We start from the raw sequence: 18,313 nt of genomic DNA, 5'->3' as shown, positions 1-18,313 counted from the left end.
ATGAGAGAAGAAATCATGGAGTCACGGAATTTTTCAGAGTTGGAAGGGACCTCTAGAGATCATCTAGTCCAACACCCCTGCTAAAGCAGGATTCCCTAGAGCACATTACTCAGGACTGCATCCAGGCAGGTCTTGAAAGCCTGCAGAGAAGGGGACTCCACAACCTCCCTGGCCAGCCTGTTCCAGTGCTCTGTCACCCTCACCGTAAAGAAGTTTTTTCTCATATTTGATCGGAACTTCCTATGTTCCAGCTTGTGCCCTTTACCCCTCGTCGTGTTACTGGGAACCACTGAAAAGAGTCTGGCTCCATCCTCCTTCAACGCACCCTTTAGATACTTGTAAACATTAATCAGGTCCCCCCTCAGCCTTCTCTTCTCCAGGCTAAAGAGTCCCAGCTCTCTCAGCCTTTCCTCATAAGGAGATGCTCCAATCCCTCAGTCATCTTAGTTGCCCTTCGCTGGACTCGCTCCAGCAGTTCCCTGTCCCTCTTGAACTAGGGAGCCCAGAACTGGACACAGTATTCCAGTTGTGGCCTCACCAGTGCAGAGTAGAGGGGGAGAATGACCTCCCTTGACCTGCTGGCCACGCTCTTCCCTGTGTAGCCCAGAATTCCGTTGGCCTTCTTGGCGTCAAGGGCACATTGCTTGCTCATGGGTAATTTACTGGCTACGAAGACCCCCAGATCCTTTTCTTCAGAGCTGCTTTCCAGCAGGTCCACCCCTAACCTATACTGGTGCCTGACATTCTTCCTCCCCAGGTGCAGGACCTTACGCTTGTCCTTGTTGAACCTCATTAGGTTCTTCTCTGCCCAGCTGTCCAGTCTGTCTAGGTCATGCTGGATGGCAACACGGCTCTTTACGATGAAGCCATTCTGCCTATTGGAAAAGCGAGCTCTGGAGAACTTCCTTTGGTTGTACTGTACAATGGAAATATTTTCTTTCCTATGTATGTAATAAATGCAAATTCCTACCTGCCGTATACATCCAGTAGCATCTGTCCACTACAGAACAAAGCAAGGCGAAACTGTAAGACGAGTGAGACAGAGGCGGCCTGTAAGGCACCAGTCTACTGATTCTAGATATTTTAATGGTATAGAAGTGTTGTGTAATGAAGCAAACTATCGCTTTTGAGTGCTGATGAAATTTAATTATGATGCCAGTTCCCTAACAGAACTTTCTGTCTGTGAGCGTCAGTGAATTCTTAGAAGCTTCTATTTTTATTTAAATTCCTAAGGGGGTAAACCCTGCGAGTCTCATGATTTAAAGCCCAGTTTAAATTTAAAGGATGTCATTAAGGCTTATTGTGTTGGACTAAATGACCTCTGGAGATCCCTTATAACTACATGATTCTGTCTTTCTGTGTACAGGAAAACTGCTTCAAATGCTGATGAGGTGTTACATTACAAGATTTTGTTGTTAAAAGCCTGGAAAGGAATCTTGCTTTACCTAAATCACCATTGTCACGTTTTCTGCATGAAGGCTTTTAGAACAGGGTATGGTTTCCCACAACCTGCACTGTAGATTACACCTTACACCTGCATTAAAAATACCAGCTTCTGAAATTAAATTCTCAGGTCTTCTATACCTTCAGACAACTTGTAGGAAAATTAGAGGGGGAGGAAAAAGGACATGATCAGAAAAGAGGGACATTTATTGGCAGGAGAGGACAGTCTTTGAGGGAAAGGAATTAAACCTTTGGGGAAGAGTAAAATCATGGCCTCAGAAGTAAATCTCAAATACCCGCAGCGAGTCCATGATTATTGCTCACTGCATAATACATTACCTAATAACATATTTTTAATTCATCTAATATATGTAAAAACAATATAAGCAGCTAGGATTTTTGGAGTAAGAATCCATAAAAAATTAATCAGAATTTAGAATCGGAGAATCTTAACATGGGAGATGGACCACAACCAGAGGAAATTCTGACTTTCTGGTTGCAATGTGTGTATCTGTATCATTAATGTGTCTGTTACCATTTAGTGGTGTAACCACCACTGTATCTGTGTGCATAGGAATAAGGTGCGACCTTCCAGTGCAAAATCGTTATTAAACTGTTAGTTTTGAGCTTCTGTTTGTGCTCATTTCTGTAACTTCCATAAAATGTAAGTGGTGGGATCATCACAAGGTCGTTTCAATAGGATCTCTGTGGTTTCATTTCCTTGCATGCTTATTAAGAAAGCTGTCTACATGGTAGGTTGGAGAGACCTTTAGTAAGGCTTCCAGCACCGTCTCCCTTAAGATCCTCCTCTGGAGATGCTGACGATATGAAGACTTCCCTAGTTTAATACCAGACGAGGTGTGCGGAGGGGAGAGTATTTCCAATAGGGCATGGGTGTGCTCAAGTCCTGTTGCAAGCGCTTTTATTCTTGCTTCTCACCGAGCCCGTATCAGTTTTGTCAGGACCTAATTACCTAATGAGGGTGGAAGAATTGTAGCTTCTCTGACTCACTGCATCCGCAGAGTCTGCCTTTCATCTTTTGCGTGCGCGTGACAGCTCATGTCAGCTTGCCTGGACTCTGCTTAAAGGCGTGCACGGAAGAGGTGCCAGGATTTGCTTTTGGTTTAAGCTAAATGCTCCTTGCGTTCCTCAAAATGCTAAGTCCTGGGGAATATTTTCATTCTGACCTGGAAGGGGATGTGTAAGAAGGATGAGAAATGCAGAAAACGGTAACTTCTATGAATAGTCTTCACTCATTTTAAAGTCTTTAGTGTAAAGTCTTTTAAGTTAATTTTATCTTTCTTTCCCCTTATAGTCTCTCAGATTTTATAAATAGCTGTCACAATAATTATTAAAGGCTGCATCTCTGCTTGGACGGTGAGAAGTAATGAAATGACAGCCATTGCTGAAGTCCATGTTGTCATTCCGTGTGCTTCTAATTGGATTTTCACCTGTTTGTTAACCAGCAAATTCCTTCAGCTTTTTAAAACAAGACAGATGTCATGGTTTCAAGTCCAAACCTGTGACATGAGAAGAAATAAATGTGGTTGTAGATCTGTGAATTTTTTTTCCCCTCTTACCAGCAGTGCTAGGCAGGATTAGCTTCTTTCTGCTGACGCCCCTGAGGGCTTAGATCATTCCTTGGAGGGTATTTCACTGCCTGTGGCTGTAGCTACGCTCCCTCTGCTTTACAGCCATTCCTTGAACTTAGGTGAGCTTAAGGCACACATCAAATGGCTTTAAAAAGCTCCTTGCCACCCATAACGTGGTAAATGGGGTGACTTTTTAAACTAAATGGATTTCAAAAGCTATGCTCTTGGTTTTCCTGTTTCCGATATTCTGTCTATGCATTAATTTACATCTTAGTCTTCAGAATAGTAACATCTGTGCTTTAATGCACTGGAAATTCTGATAGTTGTTATCAGAGAAACATTTCAACCGTTTTCACGTTGACGGTAGTTGATCACTGAGAGTCCAGGGATCTTTGTATGAAAGAAATACTTGGTTTTGTCTGCCTGACACCTTGCATCCCAGTGCGTTTTTAAGCCTTTTCATCTATTTCAGCCTGATGCCATACTAAATCTTCTGAATGAGTGGTTTCATGTCTCTAATACATGCCCATTTCGTATTTTGATGGCTGATTCCGTTTGTTTAGATTTGGCTGTTCAGATTTCTGTCACTGGGATAAGAAATTACGGTTTTGCTGAGCTCACAAATTAGAGTGGTTGATATTGGGCCCGCTAACTTTTGACTGCAGTCTCTCATTATAGATATTCTTCTGTGACTTGAATAATCGTCTAGATTAATGATCCTTTTTTGAAGACTGCCTGGTAGAAGGAGAAGTTGGGGAGTTTTCTTGTGATTACAAATCAGTTGTCTAACTTTTTTTCAAATATTCAGACCTTGTGACCTCGATATCTGTAATTGATATAAGAAAACTAATTTCCTTTAAGTATTACTCTGTGAACAAGAGAAGACAACAGGACACAACCGAGAGCGTTTTAAGAGTCTGACTGGTGAGATAAGTAGTTTCAAGTCCAAATGCTGACTGTTATGATCCAGCTCGGATTCTAATTCTAACGTTCTCTAATTAGGTGGGCTTATGAAGAGAGCCAGCAGTCTACAGAAATGACAAAAATAACTTTAAAATGGATTACCGTATCAGAGAAATGTTTGGGAGCCCAGCTAAACGTGGAGATTTTAAACAATACAAATATGTTTCATCTGTGACGTAGAAAGCTTTGGGTATTTTGCTATCATGTATATTAATTGGTTTAATCTCTGAATAGCTTGATCGTATCATTGCCAAAGAACATACTCATCATAAAAGCTGAATTTTTAATCATCTTTCAAATAAAAACAGGCAGTGCAAGTCTCTAAATTTAGGATTTGGTTGTGTGCCAGGCTGAAGAAAGCTTGTCTTTTTTTAAGTGTTACAAGGTGATTAACTTCTGTAGGAGGTTCACCAGTCCATTGAATCATGGTTTTGCAGCCATGAGCTTTCCGATTTTCATTTATTGTAATTTATATTTGCTTGTAGCATTTAAATGTTCTTACTGCACAGTTTTATTTAGAGTCACATTTAATTGGTTTCTGAACTAACCCTCCAGATGCACTGGAATTAGATTGACTATGAAATTAATTATCAAACCTTTTCTCATCTTTTGTAATGGCTAAAATACGTCGGTATTTGAAATTTTACCATGTGCTACCTTTTACCCTAACAAATTACTAGAGTAGTTATGAGAAAAATGATGAGCTGTTATGACTTGTAGTTCAGTAAGGTATTTTTCCTTTTGAAAAGTTCCTGGAGGATATAGAGAACACCTGCAGTGTTTTTCAAAAGCATGTGCATGTAGGGCATTAGGTTGTTCTCTGAAAGAAGTAGGAGTTGCCTTGAAATTTCAAGATAGTCAAAATTTGAGGGTGCTGCCTCTGAGTTTCATTTTTGCCTCCCCAATTTTTCTAGACTGAACTGCCCCAGCCAGTGACACATCACTGAAGTTGCCCCCTGATGCTACAGCGTCCAATTTTATTGCATATTCTTTTTATCATCTTTCTTCATCAAGTCTTTTTTTATGCAGGCCAATAATTCAGAAAAGATTTATCACACATTGTAACTAAGCCTCTGTCTCTTCTTGCAGTGTAATATGAAGTTTTGTGGCATTTCAGGAATTCTATAGCAGAATCAAGTGAGTTGAAAAGCCTTCCATATACTTTTGGTTGAGCGTGAGCACAGAATAAAAGCATTGTATCATTTCTTATCTGAAACTTGTACTAACCCTGCAGTCCTCCAATCCTGCAAGTCTGTAAATGAATTTTTTTGTCTTTACATGAATAATGTGATTTAAATGTCAGTTTTGTAGGAAATTCTGTAGAAATTAACTCTTGTTGGGTTTTGGGGGGCTAGAAGGGAGTATTGCAACTATCTGTAATGGGTATACAGTGATGACACGTATGTTTAGGAGCATGATTTATTGATCTAACTGCGTGAAATGAGAAAAGTGTGTGCAAAACTGCTGACAACACTGGGAGGACGAAAGTATTTCCTTGTTTTCTTACTTCTTTCGATATTATTTTGAGACCAGCTGACAGAAATCTTTCTAAACTCTTGGTACCATCTAATATTTTCCTTTGCTTAGAGCACGTAATGAATGAAATAGGGAAATGAAAGACCACGTAAAAGCAGGCAAAAATAAATGAAAGAGAGGGTAGAAAAGCCTTTCGGAAATGTAGAGGAGAAGAATTCCAAACTTTTGTGGATGAATGATTCTCCCTTCTTAAAATATTTTTAAATAAATACCAAGAGGTCAGAAATGTTTCAAATATCTGTGGCCTCTTACTGCATCTGGGAGATGTTAATTTTGTCCTATGAGCCCAAAGACTAATCTCCCTGAAAAACAAGTACAAAATCCAATTTAGCACTCCCACCCACACTTGATTTGCTATTTGACACAATTGAGGGGCCTGGGAATCTTTTAAACCCATAATAATAAACACATTGAACGCATAATAATAGAAAAATGACATTATCATCCATGAAGACAATAACCCAACTCCCACCAACAGCATCCTTTGTATCCTCTCGCACGCTTTCCATCCCTCCCCTAAGCCACAGGGTTTGCTGGGATACTGGAGAGGCTGTGGGAGATCAGGAGCGTTGGTTGGGGTGGGTATGGATCATGGGGAACTCCTGTCCCTGAAGAAGGCCTGACGGAAAATTTCATCTGGAGGGAAGCTGGGTTGGTGGCAAAGTGGTCCCTCAGAAGTGTTTCAGCTTGTAGCTTTAATGAGGGGATACCTGGCATGTTTGTCTCTGCTTTATAGACAAGTACGAATAACAACACGCTGCCTTATTTTGCTGTTTTCCGGCTCCAGCAGTCCGAGCATAAACCCTCAATTAACCTGCCTAAATCCTGTTGTTACCCATTGTGAGCAAGAGTGGTGGATATTAGCAAGAGGTTTATTTTGAAAAGAATGATAATGATATAATTAATATTGTTGACATTTAAGCACTTGTCATTATATTTCAGAGTTAATGATCCTTCAAGAGATATTTTAGTAATTCAGATCTCCCAGAATTGTATTTTCAAGCTGTTCGAGGCGGAGGAAGATAATTTGTTACTCTGGAACGCTGTCGGTTTATGTTTATGAGGGTTTCTTAGTAATGTTGAAGCATAGTTGGTAATGCAAATTTGAACTTTCCACCACAAATAAAGGCTATCACCTTGTCAATTATGGTGTCTCCAGTAAATGTGGGATGTATTTTTCAGGAAATAAAGTAATGATTAATTTATATTCTTAGGTTTCCAGATTTGTGTTATCGTGCAGTACTTTATAAGTTAGCCCCGCGAGAGACGGAAATGAGAGCAGTCACGTAGATCTGAGGAGTTACTAGAATGACAGCAGTAGTTACCAGAGACCCTTCAGAGGAACATACTTTTCCTAAGTCTGAATAAACATAATGAGATGGTAGAAATGTGCATCTCATCTTTCCGCATCTCTTGCAGCGTTGCCAAGAAGAGCCAGTCAGCATGGGGTTGTTTTGTTTCTTTCCATTTTTTCAGTCTAATTTATACTCCTGCAGGTGCTCTCAGTATAAAGAAAATAAATTACCTTAGACCTATGTAAAGCAGGCTCCTCTGTCCTGACAAAATCCCTTTGGGTTAGGCCACATTGTGTTAAGGGAGTTTATGAGCTCTTCAGTTGTGTAACACTGGTGTAGAAAATTTAGCAACGGGCTGCTTGAACCAGTTTCAATAAGAACAGAGGAAAACCTCTGAGCATGCAGAGGGGTGGTTCCAAATGTTTCTTTTACGCAGAATAGCAAAGTCAGCTTAGTTTCCTATCCAAATTTAGCAAGTGTATTGCGAGTGATTAAACACCTGAGTGTGTTGGCAGATTTTGGGGTAATGTGATAGGTGGGATCTCAAGTGCTGCAGTAGCTCTGGTGTGATGGCTGGGAGTGCCTCAGGCTCCTTGGCTCTCTTGCGTGTCACCCAGCCCTGCCTCTGCAGCCACTTGAGCTGATACTTTCCTTCCCTTTGACCACTGTAGGGATGAGGGAAAGGAGGACTTGAGTTAGGGCTGGATGCAACAAAAAAATCTTATAGCAGGAAAAGAAGGCAGAAGTGAGTACGTTCTTTCTTCATTTGCCTGGTCTTGACATCCCCCTGTGGAAGAGTGAGGGATCGTCTTTGGAAATGCAGATTGTCACTTGTGCTGCCCTCAACTTTGACAGCTTTGGTTATCGTAAAGGGGGGAAATGTCTTCTGCACATATCCTACACGTAGAGGCAAGATGAAATGCGTAGGCATTTGAAGCGGGGATGAGGCAGAGATTTCCCTATGGGGAATAGAAAGAAATCTGGCTGATTTTGTGCTCAGTGTTTGCCTTGATCTTTTTTACTCCTAGCGGACCTTGCCTAATAGAAGAAATTATTGACAGTGTTGGTGTAGCCCAGAGAAAAATAGTATCTGTGATTTGTATTTTAGTGTTATAGCTTAAAACAGACAAGGGACAACTGGTTGCTGGAGAGACCCCAGAGCTGACAACCTTTCATACCTCCTAGCAGATAAATTTTTGGAGCAATTGGACAAAGCACTGACAAGAAACGTCAGGAGCAGATGGCAAAGTCAAGATGTCAGCGAGAGGTTCTTGATCTGAATTTGTAGTGTTCTGTGGCTTAGCTTGCAGAGATTCGTACTTTAACCAGGTACTCTGTGTCTTATTTCTGGAAAGCTTGGCACGGCCAGTTTTGCCCACAAAGCCTGGATTCATACCCGTGATGTCTCTATGCAGAAGCTCAGACAGGGCCTGGCGTGTCATAATCCCAGGACCACCAAACTTGGTCTGAACTGAAACAAGCCTGAGACTTGCTGTGGTCCAAGATTGCTGTGGGTTGACCGACTGGCTGAGGGCATGTGGCTCAGAGACTAGTTGGGGAGCAGATAACCTCAAGGCAACAAAACAAAGGGGTTCGATGAGAGGACATGCACACCCCAAACAGCTCTCCTCTCCTCCTCTCAGTGCTCATCTGGTTATGCAGATGGTGTACCTCCATGAAGCTCTTGTAGTGGGATGTTTTTTCATCCTCACTCATATCCAGGGGGAGGTCCTATGCGTGTCTTCCCCTCCATGCAGTACTGTGTAGCAGAGATGACAGAAGCAGCACACGTAGCTCTGTCTCTCAGATCCTCTCAGCCATTAGTGGTGCTAATTCTCACCACCTCGAGTGTTTGAGATGCACTGATGTGTGATGAAGATGTCCCTTCTTGGGATCTTTGCTGCTGCTTTTGAAATTTCCCTCATTTTGCTGGTTCCCTCCTGTTGTTTTTTTTTCTGTTTGTTTGTTTCTATGATATCTGTCTCCCCTGTGGCCTTTGAGGGCTGTGTTGCCTACAGCCATCACACCTGCTGCTTCTGCTGCCTCTACAAAGCCTGCATTTCTTGTATGAGCAACATCTGCAAGGCTGTGAAGACATTTCTGCCTGTAAATAGACCTATAGCTCCTTTTAAGATCTCCTATCATCTGGTGGCCCTTTAGCCAGCTAAAGCTTCAAGACTCTTACCATGCTTTTTATGTGCAAATCAGTGAGGATGAGTTGTGGTTGAAAGCCTTGCATGATGCATTGGGTATACGAGTGTGCTCTTACCTCTTTTAGGCCTGCCATAGTCTCCTTGACTTTGTCTTTGGGGCTTTCCTTGGGACTCGAGTAATATAGAAATGGAAGTGTTTGCTTGCTTCTCTCCACCTCTGGTAACTGCATACCCAGGTAATTCAGCTCAGCATTGGTAATGAGCAAATCCTATTAAATTTATTGGCATGTTGCTGGCTTCTGTTTTAAGGGTAGTGACAAGTCCAAGCAGGGCTGATTTTTGAAGTAGGACTTTCTGAAAGCCCAGCTCCTTGTCGTACAGACCTCCTCCTCCCTTACCTTCTGCTCAAGGCTTGTAACATCTGCATGTCTGTTGGAGACAGAGTGTGGGGATGAAATTGGGATGACCTGAAGTCATCCATTTTGGCACAAAGCAATAGCTGCAAGCAGGAACAGATAGTAACCATGCCTCCAGCAAGTCCTTCCATGGAGCTGCTGCCCACAGGCTCCAAGAGCCTCTGTGGAATTATTTCCATGTCGGAAGAGTTAATTTTGTATACCCTTGAGATAGGATTCTTTTAGAAAACAGATTAAACACCTTTTCTTTCATATTCGTGAAGAGTGCATTATCTCTGTTCAAGTTTGTAGTGATAAAATGTTAATTAATGGAGGTCTTAAACTGTAAAAGCGATCTAATTTGGTGAAATAACAGCGTTTTCTTAAGGCTTTTTTCACGATAAAATCCATTTTGATTCTATAAAAACATGCACTTCAATTTTAAACACACAAATGCATGTGCAGGGTGCCGGTGCCTGGGACTGGCAGCGGGGTGAGGGGTCTCTATGGGGAGAGGTCAGACAGGGCTGGTTCCAGCTGGCTCCAGTGGCCCCACAGGGCACAGCTCAGCCCCTCGGCGATGCCGGTGATGCCTCTGGGATATCGAATTAAAAAAGGACAAAAGTTCTCCCAGCAGTGCGGAACAGCCCTGCAAGCACTGAGGAGGAAGAGGAGCTTCAGGCACCGGAGCAGACTCCTTGCAGCCTGTGGGGAGACCATGGTGGCACAGGGAAGAGCTGTTAGGGGACATAAAAGTCCCTCTGCTCTGCCAAAGGGGAGGCTGGGCTGGAGAAGGCAGCCCCTGGCATGGGCTTGTTAGCCACCATATATGACGTTTGGCCTTCCCAAGTCTCTGTCGGGGTCACAAAGCAGCCTGTAGGTAGGTTGGACAGTGATTGTACAACTTGTAACTTCTCAGCTTTGCCCTTCTCCCCAGCGGCTGGGCTTCTGCCCGGGGTTCGTCACCAATGGGTGACACGAAGCGCAGCCCGAGCAATGGGATGGCGGCGTTGTAAATAGGCAACACCAAAGATAGAGCAGGGAGTTGGGAGCAAAGCTGATTTTTTTAACCTAATAGATAATCAGAGAATCCATATGGGAGAAATTTTAGTGGACCAAGTGCAGCAAACTTTTGTTTGTGCAATTTGATGGTTCAGTCAGAACATCCAGCTGAAATTTGATTTTGCACCGTGCTGTGGAAGCACAGGACTAAGACAGGTCAAAATGCACAGAGCTAATGCTTGTCTTCACGTGTCTTTGGCTGGCTGCTCACCAGTGTTATGGTGGTACTATAGCAACTACTTTAATTGGATTTAATAAAGATGATTTGCCTGCTACTCCGCATGGGAACAAATCAGTCCTGCAGAATATGGAAAAGATGTTTATGCCCAAGGATGTACACAAATGAGTTTACTACATACATGGTCTTGGTTTTGGGAACCAAATAGCAAAGCCTGCTGCATATTTGAAAAGTAATTTCAATTTGCTTTCCTAGAAAATAAGTTTATCTATTCAAAAACATTCCCCCAAATTAATCTTAAAGAAAAATGTTACCTGGTTTATTCTCATGGATTCCAATGGTTGTGGTATTTCAGATTACTGTTAGGTGGGGGATTTGTTTGGTGGGTTTTTTTCGTTGTTTTTTTTTAACTCCAGCTGTTTAGCATCAATTTAATCGCTATAATACGGCTTTGGCTTAAATTAGAGGCTAAGTATAAGGGCTGACCTCATGTGTGCGTTTGAGATCTGTGTCTGTGAAGGTAAGTAGTGCTGGTAGCGTCTTATCCAGAATCTCTGCAACTTACTCTGCGTTTCCTATGCTCTGCTTTTCTTGCAGTGGGGCTAAGTGTCTGTTACTGTATACTTTAAACTTTTCTCCTTGACTAGCTTTCTGGTGGTTTGCCAGCGTGTCATCTAGGAGGTCTTTCTGCCCCAAATCAGTTATTTCTACAGAGGAATTGATTCTAAACTGAGCAAATCAAGCATATGTTGAAAGCCGTCGATGAAAAGGATGTGTTATCCGTAAACTGGTCATTATGAAGTTGTAGCCATTACTACTTAGCACATTGATGTAGTGCTGGGGGAAAGCACCGGGCAATTTTTCTTATTAACAATTTTAATTAACTTCTAATTGATTTCTAGGAAGATAAATAGTCTTATTACAAAGTCTTACAATGAACAGCTTCACTGGAATTAAACATTCGTGGAAACTTCCTGACAATCGTTCTGATAACAAAACATGAAAATCTCTTACGATCTTCCCAGATGTCTGTAGCCTCATTTGTGAAGTCAAATAAATGAAAATACCTTGCTCGCAGAATGCCCTTTGTTTAATTTACATAACCTTATTCATCATGCCATAATTTAATTAAGAGGAAGAAAAATAACAGGTCAGCATTCAGACTATATTGAGGGCCTGGTAGGTCTAGGAAAAAACATACGGATTTTGTTCATCCCTGTAAGGGCATTTATGGAATAGCAAGACTTATTTGGCTGATACTGAAATTGTGAGACTTAGTTCAGTACGTGAGAACAAGGATAGCAATTGAACAAAATCTAAACAGTGTTCTGTCGCAATCATCTGCCTCTTCTGAGTGTAGAAGAATAAGGATTAAATTTGATAACACTTGGTTTTGAAGAACAGCATAAACTATAGAAAGTTAAGTAGTTCTTCAGAGAGCAATGATTAAAGTATCACGAAATGTGACAAACATGTTAAGTGAAAAGAAAATTTCCAACTAATGTGTCCAATTCTAGCTATCTGCTGACTGCATCCATCTTTCATCTAAGTATGTATTCCAGAATGATTTGGGCAGCAATGGAACACCTAAATCAAACAGCGTAAAATAACAACTCGCCTCAGACACCACCTAACCCTGAAGGTACTTCAGCATTATCTGAGGGCTTGACTTTAAAAGCATCTCGTTTATCTTCTGCTTAAGTGCACAGTTGTCCAAGGCTGAGCAACTAAACGTGTCTTTTCTCCTGAAGTCCAGTTGGGATCCAGTAAGCCTGCCTTCTGTCACTGCAAATTCAGAGGTTTGTTTCTGTAGGGTATTTTACCTTCAGCGAAATATCGGAGAGGAGCAAGCTGCTGTAGACATGAAATGCTGAATAACCACACAAGCATTAGTACTCTGTAGAATATTACCCAGTCTACCTCGTTACTCCCATGTAGGTATGTCCCTAATATTTAAAATGTGCATTAAAACATGGTTCTTTTTTCTGTTTCCTTAGGCTACAGACCCTGATGCTGGTGTTAATGGTCAAGTTCATTACAGTTTGGCAAACTTCAACAACCTTTTCCGAATCACATCAAACGGTAGCATTTATACGGCAGTTAAACTCAACAGAGAAGTAAGGGACTATTATGAACTTATTGTTGAAGCAACAGACGGAGCTGTGGACCCCCGCCGTTCAACGCTAACTTTGGCCATCAAGGTGCTGGATATCGATGACAACAGCCCAGTTTTCACTAATGCTTCCTACACTGTCTGCGTGCCAGAAAACCTACCGCCAGGCACCGTCTTCCTACAATTAGAGGTAGGAGAGTGTTATAGAGGGAAGAAGATGTTTTGTAAATGTTCTGCAATATCGAGCATGTTCTTGCTTAACTTGTCAGCGCGACTGCACTAAAAGGTTGCGAACTGGAGTGGGGGAAGTTATAACACTTAACAGACCGAAAAATGTGTGGCCTTTAGACAGGTACATAAAAATACTTTGAAGCTGAGGTTCATTTGGAAATAAGAGTAATTAGTAAAAAAACCAAACAAACAGCAAAAACTACACTACTATTGTCATTTCTTGGAATATTGTACACATTTAAAGTGCTTTTGATTTGTTTTTGAAAACTCGTCATACTGCTCCTACCTGTTTACATTAGTAGGAAGAGAGAGCTCTCAACTGCTTCAGACATTTAAGTCAAACCTAGGTGTCTAACCTCACGTTATAGTTAATGGAGATAAATAGTTGCTTGGAGAAGCAATTCATCCAATACCAAAATCATCATCTAAGATAGCTGGAGTAAAGTGGGCACCTGGAGGCGTTGTCTTCTCTTCATTGACTATAAATGATACTCAGACAAGTGAGAGTTAATTGCTCAGGGATGAGCTAGGTCTCTGAAGACAGCTGAGATTCACTTCCCGCAAGCAGTCTATATATCTTCCTGGTGTTTTGGTCAGCATCCTTTAATGAGGAGAATCTCTCCTGAGACAATTTGAACAAGAATGGCTTTCTCTGAACCTGACTGCAGAGAAATCTAATGTCAAATTACAGCTAAAGCCATCACACAATACTCCTTATCCTGATGAAAATCAATATTCTTTGTCTAAATACTGGTATGAAATTAAAACATCCATGCTGCCGTATCGGGGTGAGATCAAACATCTGCTTAGCCCAGCATCTTCTCCCTGGCAGTGGCCGATAGCAGGTGCCCAGGGAAGAGAACAAGAACACATTGTGCTTCCAGTGACTCTTGCCCAGAATATTGCGCTCATTTCCTGTGGCAGGTATCTCTGGATTTTATAACCTGAAGTGGATTTGCCTTCCTGGTGTTTGTGCAATAGTATTAAGTACATCAACTGCTATTAGAATAATATAACAAAATTAAATTTGTTTGCGGTAGCTTGCTTTTCTATGTTCTTGAAATCTGGTAGGGATTTTTTGTGAAAATACATTTTATTTGGTTTTAAGTGTTGTTTTTTTTTTCCTTCTGTATGGCATGCTCTAGGCGAAGGATGTTGATCTTGGTGCTGATGTTAACTATCGAATACGGACACAGGAAGCACTACAATATTTTGCTCTGAACAAATACACAGGCGAGTTATCGCTTCTGAAGTCCTTGGATTATGAATCATTCGCTGAGACAGAAGCAACCTTCAGCTTCCTTGTGGAAGCCTTCGACAGCAAGGGCACTATGCCTCCTGGGCTCACTACCGTTACAGTGAGAGTAAAGGTAAGAGGAATAACTTGCCAGCCGATAGCATCCTCTCTTTCTTGTTACAAAATACTTCGTTAACTCTTACAGGTGTCCTGGTGAAACACCAGACCACGGAAGCAGTATGTCTGCCTTCCTGTTTTTTCACTTGTACGAACCTGCTGCCCTTTTCTGACAGCAACTTGATCAGTTATGCACTTTATAACAGCTAATAATTTCTTTGCTATATGTAATTGCGTAGTTAAATCTTGGATCATAGATTTATGAAGTACAAGAATACCTGAGACATACATAAACATTTAGTCCTTTAGAATCCCTGAAAGGCAGAAATAAGTACCTAATGGAATTGTTTGCAATAATGACACCATCACATTTTAGTTAAAGCTCTCATAAACTGTAATTTTATGAACCATTCAGGTGTATTGAGTGCTGATGTGGCACACCGCATCCTGTATTTCAGATTCTGCTGCTTGGAAATACAGAGCTGCAAAGGAACAGGCTTATTTAGTGGTCTAGCACCATGAGTTGGTGCAGTGAGTTACAGCATCACCTCTGGGTCTCGGTTATCTCACCGGTAACATGGGGATAATGGTATTCTGTTTGGTAAAGATCTGCAAATGAAAAGCATTTGTAGCTGAAACATTAGCACTTACCCATCTTAATTTGGTTGACATACTCATGTCCGAGAGGAGAGGATGTTTTAGATGCTCTAAATCATGCCGCCTTGCATTTACAAAGGTGCAGTTCTGGAGCCAGGCAGTCGAGTCCTTTTACACAGTTGCTTTTTTTTTGTTGACTTTGTCAGTGAAGAATTGTGAGCTGGGGGAGAGAAGAGAGTTTAATTACTCGTATTTTAGCTAAGAAGCAGAAATTGTAGCAGGAACAAAAGCGTAGCTCGCAAATGTGAACTTCGTATCTGGCAACTTCAGTTTAAATGTAAGTCTGAGGAAAGTATTTAGCATATATGAATCAGTCTTGTGTTCAGCTCACTGTGTATCTGCAGATGCTATGAATTGCCACATGATTTTGAGTAATTCTGTTTGTCAGTCTCTAGTGAGCTCAGAATTATTTTAGGGACAGTAAATGTCTCCGATTATTAGCTTCGATGACAATGTAAGAAGGCTTCTACAATACCTCTCTGTCTCTGCAAAATTTCTCAGACTGAGATGCAGGTCACCAGTTTGCTAATACTCTGTGCGCTTCCCTGGCAGTTTCTGAGTGAATCAAAGAAAAACATTGCTTTTAACGTCGTTCCCCGAGCCTTTTCTGTCATACTTTTAAGGAGGAAGTTGCTGAAACCTGTTGTTTTCCTAAAAGAAACTTTTCCCTCAGCACAGTGAATTTTTGAAAGAATTAAGAGTTTTGGTTTGTTTGGGTGTTTTTGTTGGTTTTTTCAAAGGTACTTGTTTTCAAATAGGGATGTATTCAGAGAAAAGGTGTCGGTTGCATCCCAGGGCTGACCCAGCTGCACAATTGTGCGTTTGACATATTAATTAATGTATTAATTGATGACGGGGTACAGAGGAGCGGTACAGTTCCACTTGGTGGCCTCAGTGTAACAGCACCTTGTGTATTGTCAAAGGAAGTGGTGCGGGAATAGGGAACTTAAGAAGAGGATTAGTAGGATCCAAAAAATACCTTTCTTGCTTTCCAGGGAAGCTCTTCCCATACACGAGCAACAAAAGGAGCGTGATGATACTGGTTTGGAAAGGCAGAATGTGAGAGGCTGGAGTTGTAGGCTGGCGCCAGGAGTAACAGCTTCAGCAGTAAAAGGTGTTAGGCTGGGGCAGACCAGGGCCTGAAAGCGAGGACAAGCAGCTTGTATTTCAAATGAGAAAGAAAACAAATAAAGTAAATTATTAAGTGAGTATTGTTGTACTCAGTGACAGGCTGACTTTTTCAACAGATCAGTGGATGTAATTAGATGTTATATATATATATTGCTGAATGAAGGTGATGCTTAGGTTCCAGCCTTGAGTGGCAGGTGGAACTGCCACTGCATTTTGCATGGCAGTTGAGAGAATGGGGGAGGGCTTGTGGAAAAAATATTTTTAATACCTCATTTTGTTGGGCAGATGTATGTCAGATGGAAGAAATTTAGAATCTTGGTCACAAGAGATGTCTGGAATAGAAAGAATGGTTTAATTCGAGCTTATAGGTGAACTTTCCACATACAAAATTTATGGGGGGGCGGGGGGGTGTGGGGTGTGGAGGGCAAAAGCGGAGATTGAAATCAGAGCCTTGCATCAGCATATCTGGCAGAAGGAACTGGTTTCTCTCCAGCAGCTCAGTGAGGATGTTTGCGGAGCACTGAATCCAGCCCTAGGTCTTGAATGCATGATGGCACAAATGGCGTGTGGTATGTAGCAGTCTGGAGCCTCACGCACAGTGTATTGCCTGATTCCAGGCTTTTATTCCTCTGCAATTTTAACCACTGTCCGAGCTTTAGGGCTTAGCTGAATAGCTAACTCCTGCTGAGCATGTTCACTATTTCTTGGGAGTCATTTATAATTTTTTGTTGGCCATTTAAGATGTCTGCACAGGGAATGGAAGGGGTTTTAATAACGATTTCTGCCAGACCATCTACCAAATCTGAGCCTGTGTTCAGGGACAGGATGGCTCTGCATGGGGATGTACATCTCTGCCTGGACGCGTTCCTGTGCAGTCTGCTCTAGGTGACCCTGCTCTGGCAAGGGGTTGGACTAGATGATCTCCAGAGGTCCCTTCCCACCCCACCATTCTGTGATTCTGTGGCTCTGGAGGAGTTGGTCCCTCCCACACAGCCCATATTCTGCTCCCGCTCAGGACCAGGAACTGGATGTGTCTGTTTCATCTTAGTGCTTTCACTTGATTTAGAAGGTGATATTAGAGTAATTATTTTAATACGGTGTTTGTGACCCCCAAATAGGAAATAATCCAACTGCAGATAACACCGGAGGCCCTAACATAAGTTGTGCAGACTGCAGTCTTCAAAAACACAAAATTGAACTAGAGAAAGCCAGAAGCAAGCATTACAGCAATGGTGGGTCCAAGCAGGGGAATACACGTAACCGTTAGGGATTCAGACCCTATAATCCTCACAGCATTATTTGTGTTACAGAGGTCTTCGAGTCTTTTTGGGCTTATGCTGTTAACGTTTGTCATTTTTCCCAGTTCAGCTTTTAACCGAATGCATTGTAATTTTTACTGTGTAATAGGATTCTGTTTACCAGCTACGGACAACATCTGATGGTGTCATACATCGTTTATGTGTTATAAAACTGAATGAGCAGCAGTGCAGTATCCCCATAATCACACTGATCTTTCAGGCTTGGAGGAGGGTGGATACACACAGTGACTTTCTTTAAACTCTCGCTTTCAGCGTTTGGCATGACAACTTACAAATAGTTTGTATTAACCTTCCCTGAACTTGATCAAAACACAGATTGCATAGCAGAATACTCACGGCAGAAAAAAAAGAACTTAATCCGTTACCCGCATGTCAGTATTGAAATAGATTATTGGCCACTGCTGCAGCCAAATGGCCTTCACATTGTGGGGATGTCTTATGGCTCTTCCTTCAAAGCAAGCCAAAGGTAAATTACTAAATTGTTGCATCCTTTCTAGCATTACTGAGGAGGAAAAGCGTAAGTTGCTTTGATTTCTTGCCAGAAAGATGCAAACCACCTGAAATGGACTGCGATTTTTCTTTTTTTCCCCTGTTCTCAGATCCCTCTCGCTGCTTTCATAAGTTTTCACCTTAACCTGAAAGTCGTAATGAGTCGTCTTGTCGTGGGATGGCATGGGAGATTGCGCAAGTGTTTGTCCAGAAGGACTGACGATTGTAATCTGTTCTGTAATCAAGAACACAAAACTTTTTATTTCATCTGGAATTTTTTTGATAGATATATAATTATACAGGTTAGCCATAGCAAATTTTATCAGTCTTGAAAACACAGTTTAAGGGATAGAAACATTCGGAACTCCAATAAACAATTTGTGTGCTATTTTTCAGTGGTTC

The 18,313-nt window shown here is 41.6% G+C and overlaps 1 protein-coding gene across 22 annotated transcripts in view; it reads left to right on the top strand.

Annotated features, from left to right (window-relative positions):
* PCDH15 (protocadherin related 15) overlaps nt 1-18,313 on the top strand; it is a 799,343-nt gene that overhangs the window by 658,552 nt on the left and 122,478 nt on the right. For all 22 annotated transcript variants that reach the window (XM_074589898.1, XM_074589897.1, XM_074589896.1 and 19 more), the window contains 2 exons: nt 12,615-12,920; nt 14,107-14,331. In XM_074589898.1, coding sequence (XP_074445999.1) covers nt 12,615-12,920; nt 14,107-14,331 — 531 coding nt within the window. The remainder of the gene's footprint in view (nt 1-12,614; nt 12,921-14,106; nt 14,332-18,313) is intronic.

Source organism: Larus michahellis, chromosome 6 (genome assembly GCF_964199755.1).
Source record: "Larus michahellis chromosome 6, bLarMic1.1, whole genome shotgun sequence".
NCBI lineage: Eukaryota > Metazoa > Chordata > Aves > Charadriiformes > Laridae > Larus > Larus michahellis.
Note: the sequence above shows the minus strand (reverse complement) of the source record. Positions and strands in the feature narration are given on the sequence as shown.